The sequence below is a fragment of the Meleagris gallopavo genome, chromosome 11, assembly GCF_000146605.3.
Source record: "Meleagris gallopavo isolate NT-WF06-2002-E0010 breed Aviagen turkey brand Nicholas breeding stock chromosome 11, Turkey_5.1, whole genome shotgun sequence".
In the NCBI taxonomy this organism is placed as follows: Eukaryota; Metazoa; Chordata; class Aves; order Galliformes; family Phasianidae; genus Meleagris; species Meleagris gallopavo.
In genome coordinates, this window is record NC_015021.2 from 15,679,683 (window position 1) to 15,701,394 (window position 21,712).

General features: G+C 38.3%; 1 protein-coding gene across 1 annotated transcript; it reads left to right on the forward strand.

Moving 5' to 3' along the window:
• Window positions 1–463: 463 nt before the first annotated feature.
• On the forward strand, window positions 464–16,053 carry MCCC1 (methylcrotonoyl-CoA carboxylase 1). Its single transcript, XM_010716858.3, has 18 exons — window positions 464–569; window positions 1,109–1,248; window positions 1,701–1,796; window positions 1,963–2,084; window positions 2,991–3,138; window positions 3,966–4,087; window positions 4,566–4,677; window positions 4,999–5,080; window positions 5,160–5,287; window positions 6,752–6,935; window positions 7,280–7,389; window positions 7,784–8,000; window positions 9,061–9,147; window positions 9,746–9,795; window positions 10,743–10,880; window positions 11,809–11,916; window positions 13,140–13,211; window positions 14,463–16,053. The coding sequence occupies exons 2-18, from the start codon at window positions 1,168–1,170 to the stop codon at window positions 14,580–14,582; spliced, it is 1,977 nt and encodes a 658-aa protein (XP_010715160.1). The 5' UTR covers window positions 464–569; window positions 1,109–1,167; the 3' UTR covers window positions 14,583–16,053.
• Window positions 16,054–21,712: the final 5,659 nt, after the last annotated feature.

The window sequence follows — 21,712 nt, forward strand, 5'->3', positions numbered from 1 at the left end:
GCGGGACGGGCGGCACGGAGCGTGCCCGCTTCTGTGGAGAACAAAGAGCCGGAAACACCCGCAGACCCCAGCCCGGCAGCTTCTAACGCGGGGTTTCCAGCGCGGTTGCCCTGCAGACTGGTTTGGGGTTTGGTGCCCTTCCCCGACCCGCCCCGTCCCGCTATGCAGACTGCTCTCTCCTGTGCTGCTTGTGCCTTTCCCTCACACTTGCCCTCTCTGCAGTAAATCCCAGTGTCTGATTTGCCCACCAAAAGACAAGAACTTGCTCACGTTCACTGTTCCGATCTGAACACTGCTCAGAAAGCAAGAGGGAAATCTGTTGTTCCCCTTGTGTCTGAAAGAGAGCCCTTTCAAGGAAGTCTGTACAACCTTACCGTGTTGTACTTGGTTATGCTGTGTTTAAATAGCAGTATCAGCAGCTTCAGAGTTGAGCTGGTGCTGTGCTTTCACCTGAAAATAGAAGTCGTTCAGCTGCAAACTTCTTTGCTTGCTTCTGTAACAGCCCTGTGTTTGTAATTGCAGACCATGGAGCCCCGCGCTGCTGTTGGCAAAGTGTGCCTCCACAGCAGGTATGTTGTGCTTCCTTGGGCTGCCAGCCTCAACTGCTTGTGTTAAATGGGTAATTTTACAACGGTTTTAGACTGTTTTAGCTGTACTTTTTGTATTTGTTTTTTTTAATGAACATTCTATATTTGTATAGTTTTGGAAAACAGTAGTTTGTACCTGACTTAACAGAAATCACCTTTAATTTGTGACAGTTTTATCTGTCATAGTTGTACTCAACTAACATGAAAACTACTAATTTTCATGATGTTTTCTGTGAGATCCTTTGTGATACAGAGATTGCAAAGCCAAATATGACAGTACTTAAGCAACATTAGAAATGAGATAGTAAAATTTAACAAGATGATCTATACTGACCCTCTTGTCAAATTTCCTAAAAACATACATTTTAGAATTCTGAGATGTATTATCATTTTGTTAATTTTAACTGTGCTAGTTTAACTGAAGAAATACATAAACACTGTAAATTGTTTTATTTCGAGGAGTGGTGTTAAGGGTATATTTCATTTTAAAGTTGCTTACTGTGCTTTGGTCTTTTAAACAGAAGGTCACAGCATAGGGAAGATTCTGATTGCAAACCGAGGAGAAATTGCGTGCAGAGTGATGCGAACAGCAAGGAAGATGGGTGTGAAGTCTGTAGCAGTTTATAGTGAAGCAGACAGAAATTCCATGCATGTAGCAATGGTGAAGTATATTCGTTCTGTTTATGATTGGTTCTGGAAACACTGAAGCGTGGGACTAACATTCATTTACAGTGGTAGTTCTAATGAGTAAGCTAAATGTGAAAGTTGGTGTGTGCAGTTGATTTTCCACTTCCGTAGAGTTGTTCCCAAGTTTCCCTTGAATCATTGAACGGTTTGCTTAATCTCAGTATTAACACCTGACACTGTTACAGGAAGTGTAGAAAAGTTTGGTGCCCATTGGAAATTAGAGAATGAACTTGATTTTGAGAAGGTCAGAATTTGTTTCTCCTAGTTGAGCTGCTCTCTGAAGTGAGAGATTTAATCTGAGATTTAAGAGATTTTAACTGTTGCATGCCAGCAGTCATTTTAAAATGAGCTCCGAAATCTGAAGCTATACTGCTTTTCACTGTCTGCAACAAATAGTCTATACAATATCTATTTTTGCTGTATCAGGCAGATGAAGCATATTGCATTGGTCCAGCACCCTCACAGCAGAGTTATTTGGCCGTTGAGAAAATAATACAGGTGGCCAAGACCTCAGCAGCACAGGTATGTTGTTCACAACCTTAAATCTTTGGATACATGCCTGATGTTTAGTTTTTCATGTTTACACGTGATAGTTCCATCTTTTGCTTGCCTAGCAATATGTTGAAGTTTCAGGGTTTTCTAAGCTAGACTAATACAAAAATGGGCTGGTAACTTTATTCTATTTTAGGCTATTCATCCAGGTTATGGTTTCCTCTCAGAAAACACAGAATTTGCAGAGCTGTGCAAGCAAGAGGGAATCATCTTCATAGGTCCACCTTCATCCGCTATCAGAGATATGGGTATTAAAAGGTACCTGTTTCTAATTTGTTACTTGGTTATGCAATATATAGTTTGCTAAGGCTAATTGTGTTAATTATTTTATTCCACCAATTTTAATGTTTGCATTTTTTATTCTGTTTTTGAAAGAATAAATTCAAAGTTCCTGTTGACATAGGATTGTTCAGTCATTAGGATTTTAATAATTAAGTACCCAGCTGACTCTAGTCTTCCGGGACTGGGACCTTGCAGTGTTATATAGATACAGATTTAGCAGTCAGGTTGGCTCTCTTGCATATTGGAACCATATCATCAGAGGTTCATGTGGCTGGTGTAAAATGGGATGGTAAGTTTTATTCATCAGAAGACCTTATTCTTAGTTACTTGTGCTGGCAACATTCCTTTGGTTTGTGAAGTCTAAGTCAGGGATAAGGAAATAAGATTATTACTAACACATGAAATGTGTAATAATTTCAGAGAGCTAATCCTTGCTAATATGAGGGTGAATTACCTCTGTAATTTAGCTAGTTTGGCATGCTTTTTGGAAGTTACTGTTATGCTTGAGTGTTTCATGCCATCTTGTATGAAAAAAGCTTTATCTTTGTACAACTTTAAATGTAGTTTTTGCAAGGTGCAATGTGGTGATTTGGAAATGTGTGGTTTTGGCCTCCATGAAGTAGGCCAAAGGGTAGAATAGAACAGTAAGCCTGAAAACTGACTGCCACTTTTATTTGGAGATCTTGGAGAAAAAAAATATCCCCACTGGAATCATTTGATTAATTACAGTAAAATTTGAGGTAACACATTTATGTAAGTAGTCCCATCGAGATCAGTGGAACTGCTTTTATGAGGAGAATTAACAAGGGTAACATATATAGGTTTGGAACTTAAGGAAAAAAATGTCTTTGTCATTCTAAACATAAAACTGTTCTGTCAAAGCACTTCCAAAGCTATAATGTCTGCTGCTGGCGTTCCTGTTGTTGAAGGTTATCATGGAGAAGATCAGTCAGACCAGTGTCTAAAAGAGCATGCCATGAGAATAGGATATCCAGTAATGATTAAAGCTGTTCGCGGCGGTGGAGGAAAGGTAAAGAAGCTAACACAGATCTGTTTATCACAGTCGTGAGATATGCAGTGTTATCTTGCATCAGTTTCTAGTGGTTGGTTATTCTAAAAGAAATGTATGAAAACAAACTTTCAAACAGGCTATTTTGGTTAGGATGTATTAGTAATGTCCAGTACAGCACAGTGAAACCTGGCTGCCATTCACTGTTGAGTCAGGCAAAAAAGTAAGTAGAGAGTGCAGAGTGAACAAGTTTTATTTTTATTTCTTTCATTGGATTTCTGGAAAATCACATAAGCAGGTGGACTGTCGTATAGCTTTGTCTGGGCAAAAGTAGTTGTTACTTAGTGACTTCATTAACTTATTTGATTAACAGTTTTAAGTGTTACATAAAAATGATTAGAGATACATTTAATTTGTTTTATATCTAGACACTTTTTATTGTAGAATGAATTCCCAGCCTAACTCTGAATTTTACTTCAAAAACTTCTCTATGAAAATAGAATGATAGAGAATTGGAGTTATTTCCGAAGTAACTAATAAAATCAGTTTTTTTTTCTCTCTGCCAGTACTGAAAGATTTCTATGATATTTAAGAATCAAATTGAATTTGGCACTCATCTCTATCAATGGAATGATCATGTCTGTATACTGCATTTTCAACAGTGCTTTCAGTAGGACTCCATGGGGCTGACATATGGAATGTTGGTGTGCATGTTTAGGCATTATTGTGAAGTTGCTGTTTAGTCATGAACCTGTTGGTGTGCATCCAGGATTTTTCCTGTATTCTTAGCTATTTAGATATGTGTTTGTTTTTTTTATTTTTTAACTTTTATTTTTGTGTTTACTAAGGGCATGAGAATTGCTCATTCAGAAAAGGAGTTTCTGGACCAACTAGAGTCAGCAAGGAGAGAAGCAAAGAAGTCTTTCAATGATGATGCAATGCTGATTGAAAAATTTGTAGATAATCCAAGGTGAGAAAGATGTCCTAATATGAACAGGGTAATGTTTATTTTACTGTTAAATAAACATAGGTGTTTTAATAATAGAAGTTGCAGTCTATAGCTCCTACCTGGCCTGTGAACCTGAGCTTATTTTTACTTACTACAAGCTTTTGACAGAAGTGTTTTAGTAATCTTGTACTTTACATCTTCTTTCTTGAACCATCACTGTAAAGAAAGAGTTCATTAGAAAGAAGGCAGTGCCTTGCTTGTGCTGTCCACTGGGCATGAGAAGATCTCATTAAATTCTTGGGGAGTTTGCGTAGCATTGGAGGACTGTCTGGATGGTGACAATTATTTGTTAATTTTGTACATAGAACGAAGTTCTGCCTCCCGCTAACTGTCTCTGAAATGGTGTGTTGAAGTAAATAAGGTTCTTGAGTCAGGATTGCTGAGTGGCAGGACTGGTGCTTCATTTTAATGCGCTGTGACATTTTCTATTATGAAACAGGCATGTTGAAGTCCAAGTGTTTGGTGACCAGCATGGCAATGCAGTGTATTTGTTTGAAAGAGACTGCAGTGTGCAAAGAAGGCATCAGAAGATCATTGAAGAAGCACCTGGGGTGAGCAGAATGCTCTTACATTTTCCTTTTTTATATATTTCTTTTTTTAATAAAACATTTTTAAAGTCATTGCTAATCCCATCTGTTCTACTTAATGGGTAGAAATTAATTTCTAATTCTATTTACTTGTTTTAATTTTGCCATAGAAGATGTTCTAAGTGAAAAAAAAATGATGTCTTTAGGAAAATGATTTCAAGAAAAAAATACTAATCAATGCCATAAGTGAAATCTAAGGGTTATGCTGTGGTTTCTAAATCTTCATGCATAGGAGTTTAATATCACTGAAATTTGTAATCTTACGTATTTTATTATTATTTACAGCCAGGAATTAGTCCTGAAGTTCGAAAGAGACTTGGAGAAGCTGCTGTGAAAGCAGCCAAGGCAGTGAATTATGTGGGAGCAGGTGAGTCTAAATAAATCGATTGTCTTAGGTGTCCATCCTGGGAATGACTTGTAGAATGTCTTTTTCTTTAATACTTCAGGAACAGTGGAGTTTATTATGGACTCCCAACATAACTTTTACTTCATGGAGATGAATACCAGGCTGCAGGTGGAGCACCCTGTTACAGAGATGATCACTGGGACAGACTTGGTGGAATGGCAGCTTAGGGTAAGTGATAATTGATTTTACATGCACAGCCCCTGTTTGTCTGGTGAGTCGTGCTCTTTGATAGTGCCTGTGGGAGAGCAGCTGTATGTTCAGGTGCTTGTGTTGTATGCAGCCAATTGGTGGAATTTTCTTTGCAGCATCTTTTCTTCATTTAGTTGTGCAGAGAAAAGTTATTTTCTCATGTATTTAACAAAATTATAGAGAATGTGAAAAGTAGGAGGAGTGGGGTCCTGATCTTTCTCCCAGCATCTAACCAACTTCTTAAACTCTAGTTTAAATGTATTTCTGACCCAAAAATCATTCTTTGATCAGACTGCAGAAGGAAAACTCTTTACAAAAATATCTGATTTTTGCCAGTATGGTCCTCCTAAAATAAATGTGTGGTTGTGTGGACTGGAAACAAGCTGTTTCCTTGCACGTCTTACAAAGAGATTACTCGTGTGTTTGGACAGGAAGTTTTGGACTTCATGGAACTGGAAATTAGAAACCAATGTTATTTAGGTAAATCCAAAAGTCAGAACAGCAGCATACGTTAAGCATAAGTAGGTAGGGTGGTGAAGTGTTTAACGTAAGCAGAAATTAAACCAGAATACCAAATGCTGCTGCAAAAAGGAGGAGCTTTTGGCTTGTAGGCCTAGGAGTGGAAGCTGAGCATCAAGGGCTGAATGGTATCCTGTTGTCCCTCCTGAAAGCTCTGGCTTGGTGACAGAAGGCAGAGGATAGAAAACCCTGAACAGTTAGAGATTAAATACTGCTCAGAGTTGTTAGTAAGAACTGATATTTCCTGTGTAGATGGAGACTGTGGAGCTTCCTAGTAAAAGGTCTCCTGTCTGCTCAGCTGCATCATGCTGTATTATTCTGTCCCTGAAAGACTTTTTTTTTGAGTCTCAAACTTTTGTGGTTTTTGTGTTTGATGGCATTCCTGTATTTGTAATAAAAATGTCTTTGAGGAATGAAATGGACTTTTCTTGCCTATTGAAGATTCTTAAATTACTAGGAATCCTCGTAGAGAAAGAATGACTTAAATGTACAGATCCCTCAGTATGAGAGAGAATCAGCAGTGTGTGTCAGCAGCGCTGGCTGCTAATAATCCCTTTCAGAGTCATTTAGATGTTAGAGTCATTTTTCTCTCTAATAAAATCTTGTCTTAGCTGATCAATCAACCTTTAACTTAAATGTTTAATTATTTTTTGGCATGCCAATAGGGGAAAATAAAATGATAACGTTTTCATCGTATTTTAGCTGTGTGAGGTCAATTTACAGTAATAATTTAAAACCTTTTGACTGGTGAATCTCAGAAAAAAGGAAGGAGTAATTTCAGAGTTTGCTGCTTGTGATTTTAACACTTTTTGTGTTTTTTTTTGTTTTAACACGCTTTCTAGTTGTTTGTGTTTGGAAGAGATACATTTGACCTTTCACACAACAGAGTATTGATCCTGCATTAAAGAAGAAAAACTTTTTCAGGTTGCGGCAGGAGAGAAGATTCCATTAATGCAGGAGGAGATCCTGCTCCGAGGCCATGCGTTTGAAGCTAGAATATATGCTGAAGACCCTACCAATAACTTCCTGCCAGGGGCTGGGCCCTTGGTGCACTTATCCACCCCACCTCCTGACAGAGACACCCGCATAGAAACTGGGGTCAGACAAGGTACAGCTGAAGGCAGTGGTGAAATATTTGATATTCTATTTACTTCTTTATTCATCTCTGTTCAAGCCATTGTTTCTTGGACTATGCTGATAATATTCTTACCATAATTTACCAGTCTTGCAGACTGCAACAAAAAAAAAGTGATTTTTGTAATTTTACCTCTACAAAAACTTTGTGCTGAGATTTTGCTTGGAACCGAAAAACGAGATCAGATGGTTAAAGATAAATATTCTTTAAGAGCATACAGAAACGTGGCTACTGCTTGTATCAGAGTTCACTGGCATGTGTTGTGCTTTCAGAGGGTACATTCTTGAGTGTTATGGAACTTTCTTCATATATTTTAGGTGATGAAGTTTCTGTTCATTATGATCCAATGATTGCAAAGTTAGTTGTGTGGGCTGAGGATCGTGAGGCAGCGCTGAGAAAGTTGCGGTACAGCTTGCATCAGTATAATGTAAGTAACAGGAACCCAGTGTGGTTCCCATGCTTGAACAAGGCTCTTGAGCACCTTCAGCTAACAGCATACAGATACAATCACCTCTCCTTCCTATTTCTGGAAAACTTTCTTTGACTTTGCCCTGGACAAAGGTAGTGTTTTGAAAGCAGAGTGCTTTTGAGAAATCTACACTTGTTCTTTGTTTTTTTTTTTTTTTTTTTTAAGCATTGATTTCTTAGGTACTAAAACATACTAGTTGAATTAATTCATTTTATTCATAAACTTTGTGTTTTGTTGGTGCTGTGGAAAGAAAGTTTCAATGCATAAGTTGAATGAATACACAGCTTTCTGCTCATAACTTCATTTCGCTTTGGCAATATGCTTCTTTCTTTTTTTTTTTTTTTTTTGACAGATTGTAGGATTAAGCACTAATATTGATTTCCTACTGAGCCTGTCAGGACACCCACAGTTTGAGGCTGGAAATGTGCACACTAATTTCATTCCTCAATACCATGATGATCTGTTTCCAGCCAAAAAGGCAACCCCACTTGAAGTTGTGTGTCAGGCAGCTCTAGGACTCATACTGAAAGAGAAAATGCTATCAGATGCCTTTAGAGATCAGTCAAGTGGTAAGGATCATTTTTCTTTTGCTTTCTTTTACTTGTGACTGGATGAGACAGTGCTGTGAGCACGTGTGATTATTTTGTGTAGTCTCTTTTTGTCTTATTTAATGGCTGCTCAGAGTTCTGCATGACAGCATTTGTCAGTTACTTACGCACACAGCAGACTGTGGTTTTTGATAAGAGAGAGATACTGAATGTATGACCACTGTAATGTACAGACTACTTTCCTAGGCACTCCAGATAGCGCCTGTCTGAAAGACCTTGGGGTTCTCAGTCTGTGTCACTGTGTCCTTTTTGTTCTTTAAGCACACAAGCTCTGAGTATCTCACTGTTAGTTCTACAGTTAGTTCAAGGTCTTCAGAGGTGGACTGACTGGCTGGGACTGGGAGGGGCAGTAGAGTTTAATGGAATGAACAGGACTCTGGGAGCCAAAAATTCATGAGTTCTGATGCTGTTAATGCCTTTACCACTGGCGCATGTGATTACTGTTAACAAAAACTTGATATAAATTTGATGAATGCTGCCAACAACCTCGTTCATTTACTTTCCTTCCCTGCTTGGAATATCTTGGAAGCATGGAAGGTTGGGATTCTTGCCTTAAGAGAAGAGAAACTTATCAGGCAGTATTTAATAGTGGTGTATCCGATCAGTTCTTAAAAACACCAAGTAACAGAAAGTTCCTCAGACTTTCCAGGCAATCCTCTATCATGAGTTCAAACTCTTGCAGTAAAACCTTCGGCTAAAGTTTGATCTGAATGTGCCATGTTGCCAGAAAATTCTGATGCTTTCTTGTCCTCTTCACGGATGTGGTCATGGAGAACAGTCAATATTCTTCCTCTTAGCAAGTGCTGTTGGTGTCTTGTCTTCTGTAGATTACACAGCCTCAGTTATTTCTTCTTGAAGTTTGAGTTTGGGATTGTCTCCAACCTTTTATGTGCAAAATAAATATGTAAGTGTAATGGTAGTAATACTAGGACAGTCTTTTTTTTTAAATAGTTTAAGTTTTAAATGTTGTGTGTTTTGCCAAACTAACTAAAGTAACAGGTCTGTATATTTTGTACTTTAGATAAATTCTCACCATTTGCATCCAGCACTGGTAGAAGAATAAATATATTATATACTAGAAAACTGTCTCTTCTGGATGGAGAAAACAGTAAGTGAATAAAAAAGCATGTATGAAGAAAGAGGAGATAGTTGATGGATCAAGTTATTTCAATTGGTACTTGAATACTCAGGTTAAGAAATAGCAAATAGTAGCAGTATCAGTTCTAAGCAATTGATGCTGGAAAGCTAATTCACAAGGTTGCAGGTTTAATCATTAAATGCATGCTCTTAGATAGATGCTCTTAGAGATATAAACTAAATTCAAATGACAGTAGTAATATTTGTCATTTAAATGAATAAGGTTGAGATTTTGGAAGAGCTTTTGGCTTTTGTTTGACCTGATGTTGGTGAGATAGCATTCAGCACTCGTTTCCCATAATGAAATCTGTGCTCTGCCCAGGTAACTTGAAATACAGATTCCCAGAGCATGACTTCAGGTGTTCAGCCTGAAAAGTAAATTGCCTAAAATGCGGTGTGAAGTCTTCAGTTCTGCTAAGCTAATCTGAAAATACTACTTTTTTTTTTTCCTAGGTCTTTTTTAGGTCTCTTTTTAGATCAAAACGGTAGACTACATTTGTTTATTTATCATTATTCTTTGGGTCTTATTATTAAATCTACCTACACGTGTGTTTTGTTTTATTGAGCAGTTGTGGATGTTGCTGTAACTTACAATCGAGAAGGGTCATACAACATGCAGGTACAAGTAGACTTTGTTCAGATACTTCATTAAATAAACAAAGAATGAATTTCTCATAGGCTTCTATTCATACCAGCTTTTAAAGTACATAGCTCCTACAGAATACAACTCCAGATACATAAACTTGTTTCTTAAGTGGTTGTCTCTAAAGTAGTGAGAAAAATATTGTACTATTGTATGTATATCCACATGTCAGTAACTCATCTTTTTCTTTTTTTTTTTTTTTGAGGATAGGACTATTGAGATAATCCTCATTGCTCAAACAATTCTCAGAGTATTTTGAGTGTATTGATTACCTGTCACGTAAGAGAGCTTTTAGAATTTAAGTCTACTCATACAAGTAATGTCAGCAAAATCTAAAAAGAGCTGGAAGGAATGTTGAGTTGGGGGAGGTGAAGTGCAGCTGGGGAGAATGTAGGCTGCTGAGAAGAAAGGAAGAATGGAGATTGAGGTGGAAATGGAGAGAATCTGGAGTTATGGGGTGAAGAAGCAGAGCTGTGTGCCTTGGGAGCCGATGATGAGGAGGACAGTGCTGTGGGAGTGCTACAAATTGAACGTAGCACGCTTATGTTCATATTCTTATCTTCATGTTCTGAAGCTGTGGCACAGGTCACATCACTAAACAGAATAGTCGTCTTTTTTTTTTTTGTTCTACACACCTTTATAATTTTACTAAGTGCTATTGCATGGTTTATGATAAAAACTGTCTTAGCAAGAGTGTATCAGTTAATCTGAGCTGTCTGCATTGGATACATAATACCTTCTATTAATTGAAAAATACAAGATACGTATCAGCTTTATGAAAATGACTTTAAAAAACATATCCAGAATTTATCTGTGAAGAATCACAGCTTATGACTGTATACTAGAAATACTAACTTCTGCTTTATTATTCTAGTGTTCCTGAAGGGTTAGGCCTTGTCCTTATAGAACCATTTAACTTTCAGATTCAAGACAAAATGTTCCTGGTTTCTGGAGAGATCTTCAATGAGGGCGATTCAGTTTACCTGAGGTCTTCAGTTAATGGAATAACGTGCAAGTCCAAACTGGTCATTTTGGACAACACCATTCATCTCTTCTGTCCGGTAAAGTTCTTTTGGTTATCGTCAAAAGGTTAAAGTTTTGTCCACGTGGGTAAGCAACATAAGTTGCAGCAGAATGTGGAACAGAATCATCATTTAAATTTTTACGTTGTCCCCAGTGTTTTGATACTTGCTGGATTTAGAACTGCAATTAGAAGTTGGTTCTGAATGGGAAGATCAAGTAGTTGTAGAAAGATAAAATGCAATTAGGGGAATCAAGGGAGTTGTAAATGATGGTTTGGAGAGGAGAGGAGGGGAGGGACCTGAAGTATTAAAGTGGTTCAGTATTTTATCTTGCACAAAACAGTAACAGTTGCTTCAAACTGTTACTTACTTTGTAACTCTGATAGTTTTATATTTTCATTTTAAAATAAAATGATAACAAATCAGTATTGATCTGAGGAAGGATAATTTCAACCAATATTAAATAAAAATAAAAGAAAATTAAAAAAAAGGAATGAAGAGTTACCAGGACATTATATACACTGTGTGAGTAATGGCATTATTTTGGTCTGTGAAACACTCACCATATTGACAGTGCTTGCCAGTGAAAGATGGCAGTGTCTTAGCAGCTCACCTCCCCCTTCTGCAAACAGCCTTTACTAATATTCTAGCACTTTCTGTGCTGTTGCAGTGTGAATGGGGAAGGTGTGGATTTGGGGCAAAGGTCTGCGTGGAGCCTCATTTTCACATGCATAGTTCCTTCCTCTCTGGTCCCTCAGCAGCAGCAGACACAGCTCTTAAGGACTTCAGCATTGCTAAGCAGCCAGTGTGTCCGCAGTCCTTTTGCTCTAGCCCCAGTAGTCTACAAGCTGAAACAGCTGCATTTACCTCTTCATAAATCTAGGTCTGTCCTGGCCCATGTCAGCACATGTACTAGTGGTATTATTTTATTGTTGTTAACTCTTGCTGTTGGTTTTATTTTCTGTAGGAAGGCAGTGCTCAGGTTGGCCTTCCTGTACCCGGGTACTTATCTGCAGTGAGTTCAGCGGGGACGCAGGGTGGTGCCATAGCTCCCATGACTGGCACTGTTGAAAAGGTGATTATAATATTTGAGTGGGAAAATGAATTCTACAGAATTATATCAAAGTTCAGTCTTCCAGACTCAGTGTTTGGTTCTGTACTACCGGGAAAGAATTAGGGCCAAAAATGTCATTGCTGCACAACTCCTCCCAGTTTCCAATTTTCTAAAAGTCCTGTTTAGTTTGACTTTCCAGTAGCAGCCCAAGATTGTTTTCAGACTTCTGGGATTTTTCAAGAGGTCAGGAAGGTATGAATACATAACTAATCTTACTGTTTGAATATTTTTTCCGTCACCTCTATTGCTTTCTAAGCCGAAGTTCCCTGAAGTGTTACAGGCTGTTTGACCCATTTCATCTGAGCAAAGAATGTGATGAGACATTCTTGGAAAAAAAAAAAAAGAACACCATTCAGTAATCTCTCTTTTGTTTAGCTCTTTTTTTTTTTCTGCTTCTGTTTTTCTGTTGGTTTTTTTTCCTTTAGCTCAGCAAATTGTGTATATTTTTGTGCGATGGAGAAGTTTCATCATAACAGAGATCTTCAAGATAGTTAATTTTAGTAGTTAGAGGAATGAACCTTGAAAGGGCATGAGCTGTTTCAGAGGATGGAGTACACTGACTGTGGATCTCTTACATTCTTGAGTGATACTCTAGAATCCTAGAATATCCTGGGTTATGAGGGGACCCACATGGGTTGTGGAGTCCAACTCTTGACTCCACACAGGACTACCTGAACATTAAACCGTATGTCTGTGGGCATTGTCCACTTGCTTTCTGAACCCCACCAGGCTTGGTGCTGTGAGCACTGCCTGAAATTCAAGAAGTGTTCTGAATCAGGGCTGTGGAAGAATTGGTGACTGCTGAAATCTCTCTGGACTTTATTTTTAGAAGAAACTTAGTGACTTGCTCCAGGAAGAGCTTCTGGACTTCATGTCTCAAAATAGAAGCTTTTAAAACCCAGATGGGGCAGAATACATTTTCTCTTCAAGTGTTTCCTCTTTGACACATAAATGGCTTCCCGGTCAACCTGCTGACTGTTATCAAACCTCTTTATAAAACCTTTGACTCCCCTTGAGTATAGTATAAGGAACTGAAATACCCAATTTGGCAATGATAAAGGTATCATGAGGCTGTTTTGTAAATCCACTACTAAGTGGATTGTCCTAGCCAAGATCTATCTCATGTATTTTAATGGCACAGACATGCATGACTTTTTTTTTTTTCCCCAACATTTGAATTGTAGGTGTTTGTGAAAGCAGGGGATAAGGTTGAGATTGGAGACCCTCTAATGGTTATGATAGCTATGAAAATGGAGGTGAGTGATGTTATATAAAGTTCTAGTTGCTGAGAAAATAAAAAATATGGTCATGCTTGTATCAATTTTGATTGCATTAATGAAGAGTGGTGCAGATTGTTGCTTGCAGATGTTGTTATTGCTTTATATGCTGTGTCTGTTGAGCTTTTAGGGGATTACATTTGTTGTTATTATTAACAAATGATGATGATGTAATCCCTGGCACTCTGCAGATGTGTTAACATTCATCTGGTTCCCTTGTCAATCCTTCATTCCCCTCCCCAAGAAGCAATGATCCTTTCATTTTTCTAGTACAGACCTGTCTAGGAATATTTCTTGCTGTCCATGATTCTAATGTCTGTAGTTACTTTGTGCAGAAATTCAGCTCATGGTGACTGCAAATGTGCCCAGGATTTTGCTGGACAATTTTATAATTATTTACACAAAAGCTTTACTAACAGCACACTAAAAATTACTTTAGTTGTCCATACGGCCATTATATGTTGTCACATTGCTTGGCCATGGCTCAGATTGCTTCAACTATGGTTTTGTAGCCTGAACTGTTCAGGTTTGGGCTTATTAGTTTATTTTACACTTTAGTTTGAGGTAGCAGAATTAATATTGTTGAGAAAACTCCCTTTTTCCTTACAGCACCTTTTAAAAATTACACTAAAATAACAAAGAATACAACACCTCTGCACACTAAGAAAATAACCCCATTTACAGTCAAATGCCAAATGTTTGTGTCTCTCCAGGTGACATCTCAGTCCACTGGCTGAGCTGTTCTCTTTGCAGAGTGTGAAATTGCAAAAACGTTATTTAAATAAATCCTTGCTTAATGTGCTTTTGAATATTAGGCTCATCCTATGTAGAGAACTACTAAAAATCAGAGCTTGAAAGGAAAGCTAACAAGTAGACCAGTATACGATTAAAACTGTAGACTAAAGCTGTATTATTTCTGCCTGCTATCTAATGTAACAGAGGAAATATTATGAAGCAAAATAACTTTCATCTGTTCGTACTGCAAAATACATTATTATAGCATTTCTGTCCCTAGTATACTGATCAAAATAAATGCTGATGAGGAAATAAAACTTGAGAAAGGGCTAGGGTAACATTTTAGAATAAGGCTTAAAATGAATGTAGAAGTGTTGAAGAAATGAGTGTGTTGTGTTCTAATTGCACCAAAGAGTAATGTTAGCGTTTGCTGGGGAGAGAGGGGAAAAGCAGCCAACCCTTGTGCTGATTCACTGTTGATCTGTTTCTACACAGCATACCATAAGGGCTCCAAAGGCAGGAGTGATAAAAAAGGTGAATTTTCAAGAAGGTGCCCAGGCCAGCAGACATGCTCCACTAGTGGAATTCATGGATGAAGCAGCTGAATCAAAATAAAACTCGAGGAAGGTGCATTTTATTTTTTCTACTTTGCTGATACTCTCTCAGGAGGAGGTTTCTTCATCTTTTTATCAAAGTGTTTTGTATAACAGATTGTGGAATTGGTTTCCTCTGCACACACTGCATTGGCTGCCAATTATTCTGACTGAACATCACTATACTGTAATTGTGTATATAACTTGTGGACCTATGTGGTTGTTGTTCAATGACTGTGTTTGCCTGTGGAAAGACATCAGAGTGGGAAAAGACAGGGTTCCCTTAAAGGAAGGAGAGGTGAGTAGGGGCCGCATTGAGAGCAAGGGGTCTTCTGCCTACTTTGTCATTCAAAGATGCCTTTTCTCCCTGGGAGTGAGAGCACTGACATGAAGGAAATCTGAAAGGTTGTAATAATTTCATGAATTAATTTCCTGTGCAGAATTCCTGCTTGTGGCCTTATCTTTTTGCCTCAGTAGGGAATTCAAGACTGTTCATAGTCCAGGATCCCTCTGTCTTTTTAGGTGCATCTGTTTTCCCATTTACCTCAAGGCACAGTGGTGCTTGCATTTCAAATGTTATTTTAATATACTTTGAGATGCCTGATAAAAATCATTTTAAGAATATATGGTGGGATTTGCTACACTAATCAAAGTTGGAATGTGACTGCTTTCCAAAAATAGCATTTGATCTTTAAACATGAAGTAGTAGCACTGAGAGGTGATAAGCTTATTTAATACTTGGAAAGTGTGCCAAAATAAAATACCAACTTCAAGATCCTCATTCCTTTTCTCATATTGTTTATGTTCCATGTGGTATTTATTAGCTGGAGTGTGAAGTACCAAGGTCTTTATAACAACATGAAATATGACTAAAAAAATATTCTTTTTTGCATTTGCTGTGCTGTAGAAGGGAAAATTTGTAGGCTTTTTTTAATTTGTAAAGCAAACATTTCTCAGACAGGATGCAAATAATTTACCAAATATTTACTTGTTTAAAGAACAGCTCAAAGATACAGGAACAGGGAAAGAAGAAAGTGTTTTAATTGCGACAGAATTAGAAAATCATCTCACATTTTGGTTAAGGTGAAACTGTGCTGGTCATATGGACTTTTGATACATTGCTTTTGGATGATAGTAGAGTTGATGCTGCACAAAGGAACAAATACAAATGCTGCAGTGATCCCAAGTCTGTAGTTAGATCTGTGCAAGTGGATCCTTGTGCTGGTGTGAAATCCTATTTCAGAGTCAAGATACAGTGTCTGGGGGGAATCTTTCTGCTCAGATTCCCATACCTGGCAGCCTTGCCTGCAATACAGGCAAAAATTGTAGAAATGCAATGTGTCTAGGTGATCTGTATATTAAAAGCATTGCTTTCCAGTATCCCTGCTAATCCAGTGACACCTCACAAAAAAATAAAATTCAGTGATCATCTTGTAGAGTATTGCCGCAGTGATTTTTATTTACCACTAAATAAAAATTAAGCTTAACTTGGATTGGGTGTTTTAGTTTTTCCCCATTTTGTTCTTTCTTTGATCGTTTACGTACAAATGTTTATGTATTAAAGGGTTTTAATCAGCTATATGTGTATCATCTGATACCTGAGACACTGCAACCCACAGATTACATTTAGAAGCAGTAATCTGAATGGTCATAATGGGCTCCACTGCAGGTAAGCTGAGCGACTTGTTTTTATTTAAAAACTGTATCTACATACAGAAATGGAAACATGGGCCTGAAGGGATGCTACAGATTTGCTTTTTTTTTTTTCTGCTTGATATTACTCCATTTCTAGATCTGTTTTACTCTGCTGAATCTAGAGCAAAACTCACAGTGTGATGTTCTGTGTCCACACAGCCTGTACTGCTTGCTTTTCACAGCCAATGGACAGCAGTGTGTTCTTACTCTTGCTTCTGGAAATTAGCTATTAAGTTTTCCACAATATGGGTTTCACTGAATTTTGTTTTTTTTGGGGATTTACACCCTTAGAAAATCCCTTGCAGAAGTCACTGTCAGAATTTGTACACTTGAAATAGCTGCTGCAATGTGATCTAATTTATCTTAGAGAATTATTAAAAGTAGATTATTCCTCCAGTCTAGAATTTTAAGTATTAATTTCAAATGTGAACTCTGGAACACTTTCTTGTATTTTTAATGTGCAAATGACTAAGAGCCATATGATAGTAACATCAATGTAACTGAACTGTTGTCTGTGGAACGTGTGATGGTTGAGAAAGGAAGAAAATTATTCTTATTGGTCAGCAAGCTTCTTGGTTTTATTAAGCATGTAACCTCCTGCTTCATAATGTGAATGTTAACCATACCAAAGTTACAGCCCTCCTAAGCTGTAGTTGGCACCAGCACGGATCTCAGTCAGCTTTGCTCTCACACTCAGCTGCTGTCAACCACTATTGCTCTGATAGCTTAAAGCCAGCATAGGTCTGGACTGTGGGGCCTCAGCTCATTCTGAATTAGTGATTAGCAAAGCAGGAGGGCAGGTCTGTGTTCTTATTTCAGCCACTGACTCACCGTGACTGCAGGCAAATCAGTGCACATTTGCCTTTGTTTCCTCCTGTGTAATGAGGATGACAGTAATTAAAATGCTGTAAAAATTTTGAACACAAAGACTTACAAATAATTTTCCACACTTGCTTGTAAAGTTGCAATGTAAGATTTAGACTTTAAGATTATAACCTTGTAAGTAATAATACATTTTATAGATAAGTTATTTTTGCCTGTAAATTTTAAAAATAGTTTCCAGCCTGCACTGGCTTCTTTATTCTATGGTTTTAACTTCTAGTGACCAGGAAACTTAGGTTCTGTTTTCAAGATGAATAGAAAATGAATATTCAAGTGTTTGGCAGGACCTTTAACACTCAGTCATCAGGAAGGAAGAAAATTGATCTCAGCAGTGTATTCTTGTATTGAAACAACTTATTCCCCTTTTAAAGGGCACTTCAACTAATGGTTATCACAGGTATATTCACTTCTATCAGTTGCTATTTTGTTCAGTCAGATCAGGAAATATTGACTGTACTCTATCTGTTCTGTTTGTAAAAAGCTCAGCAGTGCTGAATGTACTGCGTTTACTGGAATGGTCAGTGGCAATGGAATAAAGCCTGAACACAGAGCTTTTACACAAGGTACGTTCTCAACAGATACTTGTTGAGTTATATTCCAAATTTTTACACCTGAAGGATTCACAAGTAAGTATCACTTAATGTTTTATGATACCAGGGGAGAACCTCCTATATCAGAATTCCTTTTTGGAAAGTAACAGACACCCAGTGTTGTCCTAGAGAAAATGGAAGAAGTTGAATTAATTGTGGTGTGCATCACTGCCCCTTAAAGCAAACAAACCCAATATTGTAAAAACTTGTTAACATTAGTGCAAAGCCATAATGCAAAACAAACAAAACCCCACAAAACAAACATTTATTATGTGGACTGACCATATTTCATGAAATAAAATTTGGGTTCTAAAGCAGTGCAGTAGCTTCTATGAGATGTTTGATGTTAGCTTAAAAATTGTTGATTATACAATGCATCCACTTTAAAATTAGCACGGATGTTCTGGTTGAATACCTCCTATTTTTTATTACAGAAGTAATAAGTAAGTAAAACACGTGTCTAGCATCCTACTGAGCTTTTGAAATGATAGTGATAGCTGGATTTTAGTTTTAATCTGTTCTCCATATAAACAGTTCTGGTGCCAAAATATTGTTCTTGAAATAATAATTGGTCTCTGAATGGCAGCTACTCTCTTTTGAAAAGCTGGGAAAGTGAGAGATGTTAATGTTTATAGTCTCGAAAAAAAGGCTGCAGCTGAGAACTGCATCTCTCTTGTGCCCTTGGAAAAGGGAAGACAACATAGCTGTAGCTGGAGACCCTGTGTGTGTTTGGTGTCTTGTGCTAAGCACCCTGGGAGCCTAGGACATAGGTCAGACAACAGAGATCTAAGATGAGGTATAACATGAACCTAGAAAGAGAACAATTTATAAGTTGAACCTTCGTATACAGATGTGTCAGTGTATGTTTTCCTTGAAGTTTGCACTGCTGTACTGATGTCGGTAGCTAGTGACAGGAAAGTAGGTCACAATTTGCTACTTAGACACCAGAAAATTAGTTTTGGCTGGATTGTATAGACGTCTTCCCCAAAACCAGTGTGCCATGATGACAGTGAACAGTGGAAAAGGCTAACTGTGTGTGACAGGAGGTAAGAGCCATCTTCTACGCTTGCTTTGTATGTCTGTGTTACTCTCGCAGACAGCTTACTTCAAGGCAAAAAGCTCAGTCTGCCATATATAAACTTTAATTACTGTTTCTTATATGAAGAGCACAATGTGTGCCCTGATTTAGAATGATTTTTTTTTAATTAAGGTGAACAATTAAAGATGATACTTACAGAAAATCCCTGTGATAAAGAAACCAATGATGTGTCTTATTCTCCTGGTCTCGAAATCCCCCACGTGCAGCAAGGATGGCAGGCTATTGACAGTTAAAAGGTACAGGTTTTAATCATTAAAATCATAGCTGTCATGGCGCTGTCTACTTTAGAACTTGGAAAACTTCAGCTCATTCTGCTTACAGAGATCATATCTTGTTGTTTCAGAACTTCTGAAACAAGAAAATGTCTGTACCTCTTACTGCTTTCTCATTTCTTAGATACTTACACATTCTAAAATCTACTTACATATTCTAAAATCAAGGCATTTTATCTCAGTATTACTATGGAGTTGCACAAAACACAGAGGTCTTGCAATCTTGTTGCCTGTTAGGTGTGCTGTGAAGTTGTAGTTGATACAGCACATATGAGAAATGTTCAGACAGTCTGAAGTCCTGGGCTCACTAACGTGACTTGTCTTCCTTTGCCACATAAACCTGTCCTGCTTCTTTCCAGAGACAGTCAAGTGGAACCCAGTTCCTAACAGTGCCTTGGACTATGTGTAATCACTTGTTAACCTCTTACATAATGCAGGAAGGATGAAAAACTTAATAGAAGGTGAACACCCTTCCCTATGACCTATTAACAAAAATCTTCAGATATTGGCTCTATGCCAGTTTCCAGGTTAAATTGCTTAGACACCTATGGGAGGATTCAGGCTTTATTTTGTGTTGTCTTGTTTTCTTATATAGGCTGGTATATCAATCCCAAATGTATCTGTTGAACAGTCTGCTCAGTCTGTACCTTTGAATATTCTTGGAATAGCAGTGAATCTCCCTGTGCAAGGTAGTTTGTGGGACTTTGTTCTCTTAGTTAAACACATGGTTGGTATTTGCAGGAAAAGGGCCATAGTCATAAGCACTTGAAGACTATTCCACCAGTGTAAGAATTGGTGGTTTCACTTTCTAGAGCATTAAGTAGCTGAGAAGAAGTGGGGGGTTCGAAGGACATTTCTAGGCCAGGCTGTTCCTGTGCTTTTTTATCCTTCATGAACCTTTGGGCTTATTCTTTAGAGAGTGCTGTAAGTGGAAATTCTCAGCAAAGGGATTACGCTAAATGGTTCTGCTTTGACTTACCATGAGAATTACTTCTCTGTCTGCTCAAGAAGATGGTTCACATCAGTCAGTGTAAAAAGAACAGTGTTACATTCAGAACTATGCATTAGCCATGCACAGTGAGATTTAAACAACAACAACAACAACAACAAAAACAAAACAGTTGTCTTTGGTGTTCATATGAGATAAAACATCATTGAATTACTACAAAATAGAGTCAGCTTTACCTTGCCATGAATTAGACAAGTCACTGTTAGTGTGGTCACTGTGATTGTGCTGCCTGCAGATTACACTATTATTATTATTATTATTATTATTATTATTATTATTATTATTCTGTATCACTGAATGCTTGTGTCATGATTACAGACAGCAGAGTTGTTTATCCCTGCCCTAACTTCCTGTGCTATGTTGGATGGAGCTGTACAAAAGTGGGGCATGTAACAACCCTGGTTTAGACAACGTATCTTGAATGTGTACAAATACTCCTTGTGGTGCCTCTTCCTTTACAAAGCATTGAAATTTCAGAGGAAAAATAGATGTCATCTCTCCAAAAGGAAAAAAAAAAGCCCAGCCAGACACCAGGAGATCCTGCAACACTGAAAACCAGCAAGAGTAATAATAGATGCTCAAGAAAAACAAGGCAGTTAGAAATCCCATCTCTGTGTGGAGGAACCCACCACAATCACAGCTCATTTCTCAGATTCCTGTTACACACTGCAGTAACTCTCCAGAAGATCTAACTTGTCTTCGGGTTGCAGGAGGGCTGTCACAGCATGTTACCGTGATGGCAATTAGCTAACTCCTGAAATACCTTTGTTTCTCCAGCTGCAGTTGATGTGCTCTTGGCTGGGTGTGGTGACTTGTTTGTACTGGCCACTTTGTAGCCATCTTTGCTTTTAAAAATAAGTTTTTCAGAAGGATTGAAGATACCCAGGCAACTGTTGTCTCTGCGGTTAGCTGAATTTGCACAGTTCATATCTCTAGTATCATTACAATCCTTAGTTTTAGTGTTTCAGACCATCAGCATGATAGGGTGTCCCAGGACAGGCCTGGTTCTCCAAATACTGCTTTCATTCTCCATTAATGAATGAAATACATGACAACTGATTTGCTGGACATGAAGCCTATAAGGAATAGAACAAGATTTCCTAGGGGGAAAAACAAACAAACAAACAAACAACAAAAAAACAAACACTCCCTACAGTATATGGGATATTGAAACAAGCTGATTTAAGCCTTGCACCTGCTTTTGCTCCTACACCTGTGCTGCTGGAGAAGCAGCCGCAGCCCTCACAGGCAGCAGTATGCAGCAGCCCCAGCTTCTTGCAGGGGGCTCTTGCACGTGGAGAAGCGATGGATTACGGCCGTTCCTAACACCTGTGCTACCGCTGCCCGGAGACGTCGCCTTCCCCACGTGCAGGTGATACCGCCGCGCTTCTACCAACGAGAGCTCGTTGAAGATGCCGCTCGCGTTGAGCTGCGTTTCCTATCTCAGCTCTTCTTACGTTTAAAGTGCTCACTGTGAGCGCTACCGCGGGGCACGGGCTCGAGCAGAACGCAGAAGGAAGAGGCGCCGACACCGGGGAGACATCGCGGCGTGCTTTAATTCCGCTGTTAAGCAAACCCGGAGCTTCCCCTCGGGAGAACGGCGGT

Coding starts and splice junctions, on each gene's coding strand:
- MCCC1 (XM_010716858.3), top strand. CDS start 1,168: ATGCGAACAGCAAGGAAGATGGGTGTGAAGTCTGTAGCAGTTTATAGT. Junction 3,139..3,965: donor TTCGCGGCGGTGGAGGAAAG/GTAAAGAAGCTA, acceptor GTGTTTACTAAG/GGCATGAGAATTGCTCATTC. Junction 9,796..10,742: donor AAGGGTCATACAACATGCAG/GTACAAGTAGAC, acceptor TTTAACTTTCAG/ATTCAAGACAAAATGTTCCT.